The 6955-nt window shown below is 59.9% G+C and overlaps 1 protein-coding gene across 1 annotated transcript in view; it reads right to left on the bottom strand.

Moving 5' to 3' along the window:
• Positions 1 to 2517: 2517 nt before the first annotated feature.
• The window catches only part of VDBG_02996 (peroxide stress-activated histidine kinase mak1), a gene marked incomplete at both ends in the record, with an annotated part of 6010 nt that continues 1572 nt past the window's right edge, over positions 2518 to 6955 (bottom strand). Inside the window, 2 exons of the mRNA XM_003006811.1 lie at positions 2518 to 2736; positions 2839 to 6904. Coding sequence (XP_003006857.1) covers positions 2518 to 2736; positions 2839 to 6904 — 4285 coding nt within the window. The remainder of the gene's footprint in view (positions 2737 to 2838; positions 6905 to 6955) is intronic.

The following is a 6955-nucleotide window of genomic DNA, read 5'->3' on the forward strand; positions in this document are numbered from 1 at the left end:
TACGAGATGCCGTAGATGTAGTAGTCCTGTCGTCGACAGAAAAGGTGAAGTGGCAAATGGCGAACCAGGCGGGGGAAATTCTTGCTTCCACCTTGGTCGCGTCACGTGGAGATGTGCGACCAGATGTAGTCGACCGAGGCAGCATAGCCGGGAAGGCCAAAGGCACGGTTGCCGCCGCCGACCTTGAAGGCAATGTCGTTGAGGGCGACGAGGTGAGACCAAAGACTGCAGAACGTCAGTATGAGACCAACATGGTGGCGCAATGGGCGAGGCGGACGGGGGCGCGCACGCACTTTTCCGTCTTGATCTCGGCCTGGAACGCCTCGGACTCAATCTTGGGCTTGCACTGCGCGGCGGCAGTGACAGAAGCCAGCGACAGCAGGGCTGCCGCGGTCTGGGAGAACTTCATGGCTGCGGGCGAGGGACCGAAGTGTGTGTGTGTAAGAAGCCGTCGGCGGGACGGATCGACAGGAATGGCAGTGTTAGCTAGACCTGACCCAGAGGCGTGGCAACGGGTTGCGGCGGGGGGAGAGTCATGTTATTTATCGATGATTCCTCTTGCGTGCACTCTCTCTCTCTCTCTCTTCCCTCCACAAAGCAAGGTTACACTCGATTCGGTTCCCCTCGGTGAATGAAATGTTTTGTCGCCTCCCCTGGTGGCGTTCCACCGCGGCGGCGTGCGGATCGGCAGGGCTTGTCATGGCAGTTGCTACATCGGGAAGGTCGACGTTCGGGAGGGGTCGTCGGCGGGCCATGGCCAAGGGCTGGGGGGGTTAGGGGTTAGGATGGTCCGGATGAAGGCTTGGACGCTCACGCCGAGTGTCAATGATCCTGTCCTTGGGTATGGCTGGTATCGCGTCTGCCAATCCATCGTAGAGACATTTCGTGTCCATGGCAATCCCCAGCGGCCACAGGTTCCTCGGATGCCCCGCGCGCGCGCACGGTCGTGACGACGCCGATAAGATCAGTACGGGATATCGCTTTTCGGACAGGATGGGCGCGGGAAGAAAAGAAGCTTACTCGAAGCCACCTCAACCTTGATTCTCCAGGGATCGCCCCCGCCCTGTCCCTCCGCGTGCAAGCGTGCAAGCGTGCAAGCTAATCATCCAACCCCATCCGCCCACCGGATGACGCGAGGGACCCCCCCCTCGGGCCAGCGACCAGGGCCCGGAGACCCAGCATCAGATAGGCAGGTGAAAAGGTCTTTGGTATCTTCCCAACCATGGGCGGCGGTTTGAATGGTTCTCAACGGCCGCCAGCCCTGCGTAGGAGAAAGGGGCCCAGAGTCGAAGGCCAAGAGAGGCCTTGCCGGAACAGCTTGGCGGGTGGGCATAGCGCGGTGTCTGAGGTACGGAGGTACCTTACCCAGGTCAGCCCGTGAGACCACGGATGGTGCGTTCACAGCAAAAGTTACAGCGGGCAAGTGGCACACGACGGGCTCATCGCCCAGGCACACGCACAGGCACAGCGGCAGGCAGGAGCCATCCCCGCTGTGGCGCCGCCTCACCCGACGCCTCCTTCTCGCTCTGCCAGAGGGCAGCCACCCACTGGGGCTGGGCTGGTGGTGCCTTGGGTAGGTACCTAGGTACTGATAGGCCCCGTTGTCAGTGTACATGTAGTTCATCCGGCTGCTATATGTATACACCGCAATGCCCGCTGGAAACCCCTATTTTCACGTGGCCCATCTACTCCACAGGTGAGGTGCCTAGGAGAGCCTCCAAGTGAACTTCATAGCATCATGTCGACGTTCACAATGACCAAGACTAGGACTCCCTATGCACTTCCCTGAAGCAAAGGAATTCAGGGATCGACCTAGAACGAAGCCCATCTCCATGCTGTGGGCTGGACGGATCTCTCTGCCAGCTACTCGCGAAATCCGATCACCCCAACTCGTACTCCCATACCTGACCCCCATCATCACGATACCGAAGAGAAGCAGCGCGCGCAGAAACCGGATGGGTATTTTGGCCACTATTCTAATCATGCCATGTTCCACGTTCCACGTGCCACGTGCCTCTCCCCCCCCCCCCCATTCGTCCTGGACGCTGCCCACATGCCTGGGCCCTTTCTCCCCCCTTCCCTCCTCATACGCATTAGTACACCCAAGGATCCGCCTGGCCCCTGGAATTCTGCTCTCATGTACAGAAGGCAGAGGCCAACAGACCTGGAATTATCAGAAAAAGCAACAGAGAGAAAGAAAGAACCCCCCAGAAATGAAACAGGCGAAGAGGCATGAAAAGTGAACAACGCCGTGCGCCCTTGTTTGACCCTCCTTATCCCGCGTCCCAATGGCCCCGGCCCCGTATTCCATACGTTTGATCATGTAGCCTCGACCCATCGGCCTTGGACTCTTTCAGCTCTTCCGCCTCCCTCCCCCCTCCCTACCCTCTCCCTCCATGCATAAAGTGATGCCGAATGGCGAACAGGAAACGCGCGTGCCCACCCGCTTGCCATGCGAACCGAATCAAAGTCGCGGCAAAATGAACAGGAAAAAAAAATGTGATCGTCCAAGAAAGCTCAGAAGAACTTGCTCATAGCTCTGCTGAGGCTGATAAAGTCCACCGGCTTGGTGACGTAGTCGCTGAACCCGGCTGCCACGCACTTGTCCTGCACGTCCGACATGACGTTGGCCGACAGGGCAATGATGGGCATGCGCGCCAGCCGATTGTTGACTTCCCACTCTCGAATCTCGCGGCACGCCTGGTAGCCGTCTTTGCGCGGCATGTGGAGATCGCACTGTCATGGCGGTCAGTAAAGAGAGCGAGAGAGGAGAGAGAGAGAGAGAGAGAGAGAGAGAGAGAGAGCGAGAGAGAGAGAACCAGGGCAGGAAGAACGAACCAGAATGAGAGAGTAGTACTCGTGGCCCCGCGCCAGCACCATATCCGTGCACTCGACGCCGTCCGCCGCCACCTCGACCTCGACGCCGACCTTTTTGAGGTACTTCTGCAGCACCTTCTGGTTGACCGAGTTGTCCTCGACGAGAAGCACCTTGTACCCCTTGTTGCCCATGCGCTTCCCGATCTCCTCGTAGCTGGCCTTTTGGCTCTCCACCATGCGCTGCGCCGTCGACCGGTTGCGGTCGATGCTCGAGTCGAGCACCTTCTCGGGGTCAAAGATGACGGCAAAACGAGACGGCTTGACCGGCTTGTTGATGAACGTGACGCGTTCCTCCGACAGCAGCGCCTCCCGCTTCGACTCGGCCACCAGTCTCATCACGGCCTGCCGCTGACCCGTGTCCGAAAGAACGAGGACCGTCGTCTTGTCCGTCACCACGTTGCGCTCAATCTTGGTCATCGTCGCGACAAGTTCCTCGGGCGAGGGCAGGTTGAGGACAATGTGCGTAAAGTGCACAGGGTCGTCGCCGCCGATGAGCGCATCTGCCTCCACCATGGACTTGAGCGCCGTAATCTGACGCGGCACCTCTTTGGGCAGCGTCTGCTCAATGTGCTGGGTCGTAGCCTCGCGACTGTGCGTCTGGGGGCAGATGATAAGGATGGAGTACATGGGAGGTCGGAACTCTTCCGTTGCGCCCAGCATCTTGTTCGAGTCGTTGGTTGGCGTGGCATCGCTGGACGTGTCGCTTGGCGGTATCTCCAGTTTCATCTGCGACAAGTCTTGTCCGCTCGCGCGAGCGCCCTCCCTGAAGTGGACGAGGCCCACGTTGATCGACGACACGAACGACCGCCCGTGCCTTGCGAACGCCCCCGAGTGGGTGGACGGCACAGAGCTGCCGCTAGAGCTGTCGAAGTCGGTGCCCTCGTCAGGCGAGGGTCGTCCGGCGCCACGCTTCGTCCCTGGAGGCGCTGCTGGCGGTTCGGATGACGACGCCTTTGGCTTCGGCTGTGATGCCAGGCTTCCGGGGCTCACGGGACCATCGGGATGGTCGTTTTCGGTCGGCAGGGTGAAACGGGCTGTAAACGTAAAAGTTGAGCCTTTGCCAGGAACCGCCGTGCCCTCCATGACACCTCCGTGGAGTTCGACCAACTGCCTGGAAATGACGAGGCCCAGTCCGCTACCGCCGTGCTGCCTGGTGCTGCTTCCGTCGATCTGGCTGAATGGTTTGAAAATAAGCTCGGCCTCCTCTTCTGTGAAGCCACGGCCCGTGTCGATGATGGCGAATTCGAGCATGATCTCGTTGGGCGTGAGCATGGCCGTCTCCGAAGTGTACACCCTGCAGCGGCTGAAGACTTCACCTTCCGAGGTAAATTTGATGGCATTACCAATGACGTTGAGCAACACCTGTCGGATCCTGACCTTGTCTCCTTTGATCCACGTCGGGACGTTTTGTTCGACGACGTAGTTGAGCTCGAGTCGTTTCGCAATGGCCATGGTCGAGACGAGCTCGTTGACGTCCTCGATCAGGGCTCTCGTGTGGAACCACTCATACTTGAGCTTCATCATGCCAGCATCGACCTTGGACAGGTCGAGAATGTCGTTGATAATCATGAGAAGGCTGTTGGCGCTCGTCTGGATCGTGTTCGTATAGTCCCGCTGTTCCTCGTTCAGCACGCTATCCTGGAGGAAGCTGACCATGCCAGAAATTCCGATAAGAGGGGTGCGAATCTCGTGCGACATGTTGCTGAGGAACCGGCTCTTCGATTCCATGGCCTCCTTGAGCTTGGCCTCGAGCAGCTTGTGGTCGTTGATGTCTGTGGCTGAACCGAAGAAGGAGCTGGCGCCGCTTCCAAAGTCAATGTTGTCGATTTCGACGCACCGGATCAGATGCCAGCGGTAGGCGCCCTTCTTGGAGCGAAGCCGGACCTCGGTCGTGTATGAAAGTCTGCCGTTGCTGTCTGTGGAGACCTTGATGATGCCCTTTCTCGCGAGCTCTGTCAGGTCAGCTGTGGGCAACTCATATACGGAGCTGCTACTTGAGCTGTTGTTGCGAGAGAGGGCCTGATGGACACCTCGAATGTTCGAATCGGTCGCTGGGGTTGTCTGCGTCCGGTGAGGGCTGTCGAGTGGCGGCTCGCCCCACGACATTTTGCTGAAGTGACCCTTGTGTGGCATCGGAGTTGGTGGCCGGTCTGTGGGGATCTGGCACTTGGCTAGGTCTTCTGGGTGCACAAAGTCCATGAATCCCAGTCCGAGACAGTCGGTAAAGCTCTGGCCCGTGTAGGACAGCCACTGGTCATTGGCGAATGTGATGCCTTCGTCCTCGGTAGCGGTGAAGATGATCTGAGGAATGAGGTTCGCCAGCAAGCGATGTTTGGCTTCCGACGTCTCGATCTCCTCCTGCCGCGCAGCCTTGAGTTCGGCAATGTGCTGGTCATGAATGTCCATGTACGAACCCAGGAATTGCATGAGCACGCCCCGCTTGTCCCTGGAGGCCACAGCCCGGGCATAGAACCAGCGGTAGGCGCCGTCGAATCGCTTGATCCGAACTGTTCTCGAGAACTGCTCCCCCGTGCGCAGAGAATGACCCCACGCCTTCAGGTAATCGTCACGATCTTCTGGGTGAATGCTACCCCAGGGATCAGCGGCCAGATCCGCGACGGTTTGACCGCGATACGTCAGATAGCGACTGTTGACCCAGACAACCTCACCAGACTGCGGCAGAGAGACGAAGACGTGGGCGGGAAGGGCATCGAGCATGAGGCCCTTGAGCCGGTCGGACGGCGGCGGCATGTCCACGGGGCCGGACGAGATGGACGCGCCGCGAGAGGGAGGGTTGTAAGCAGCGGGCTGGCTGACAACATTGGCGCTTGGGGGGAGCGACTGGAAGCTGGTCGCGAAATCGGCTCCATAGGAATGCAAAAGCGTGTGGCGAGACTGGTTTGCCTCTGGCGTTTTCATCGCCCGCGCTTCAGGGACCCCTGCCGGCTCCTCATCGGCCAGCGACCCTTTCCTCGACGCTCGTCCCTCGCTCGCAGCCTCCCTCGCGTGGGCGTCGGGTCGCGGCGTACCCTCCTGGGGCGCCATTCTGCCGGAAGGCTGCCGGACCAGACGTTTCTCCAACGGTGGTGAATCTTTGGAGCCGCTCCGAGACCTCGACATGCTGCTCTTGGATGTGGACTCAGCCTTGGAGAGGTTGGACTTTGTTCGCGTGCTAAAGTAGCTGTCGCCAGTCGTCTGTGCCGGGCTCGCGCCCGTCCTGGCATCCATGACCATCCCCAGGGAGCTCTGGTCCCAGTTGGGCGTGCCGCTGGGCGATCCGGTCGCGCTCTTGGACAGGCCGGAGTAATCGCTGGGGCTGGTCAGGCTGTCTGCAAGCGAGTTGGGCACGGCCATGTCCTCGGACGACATGAAATTGAAGCTGGCCATGGTCGAGGGGTTCATCAGTGGTCGTCCATCGCTGCGAATGGCGCCGAAGCCGGCCGTCGCAGGCCGTCGCCGTTGCATGCCGGCGAGCTCAGTCTCGAGGTTGGTGTAGTGACGAGCGAGTGAGAATGACGTCGCCATGTGGGGCGCGAGATGTTCCAAGGAGTGTCGAAGATTAGAAGGGTACGGCAAGACAGGCGTCAGAATCGAAAGAATGGCAATGGGTGTCGATTTGGATTTCCGGCGTGAGCCATCCGGCGTAGGCGGCTGGCCCTCGGCCTTGCCGATGTGCGGTGCCCGGTTGTGTGACTTGTGCTCCAACGCGGCGTTATCAAGCTTGAAGGGGCGGTGAGGTTCGGAGAGGAGCAGATGCGTCAAGGGGATGTGCAGCACGGTCCACGAGTTCTCGACGCCGATAGCCTCCGGCGGCGGCATGGCAGTGTAGTCTTCTGGTGCCGAGGTGGGGTTGAAGGAGTCCTCGTCCACCATGGCGTCGGCGAAAAAGGGGTTTTCCTTCGTGTCGGATCGAATGGCAGGCGAAGGGGCGGGCGACTGCGACCACGGCGACGGCGGTGCCTGCTCATACTCCTCATACTGCGGCGTCGGAGGTTTCGGGCTCTCTTGATCAAGACGCGAGATCTTGCTCGACGGCGGAGCCTTCTCAGCACCGAGGTGTGCGGCGCCACCCAGGAGC

Source organism: Verticillium alfalfae, genomic scaffold (assembly GCF_000150825.1).
Source record: "Verticillium alfalfae VaMs.102 supercont1.3 genomic scaffold, whole genome shotgun sequence".
Classification (NCBI taxonomy): domain Eukaryota; kingdom Fungi; phylum Ascomycota; class Sordariomycetes; order Glomerellales; family Plectosphaerellaceae; genus Verticillium; species Verticillium alfalfae.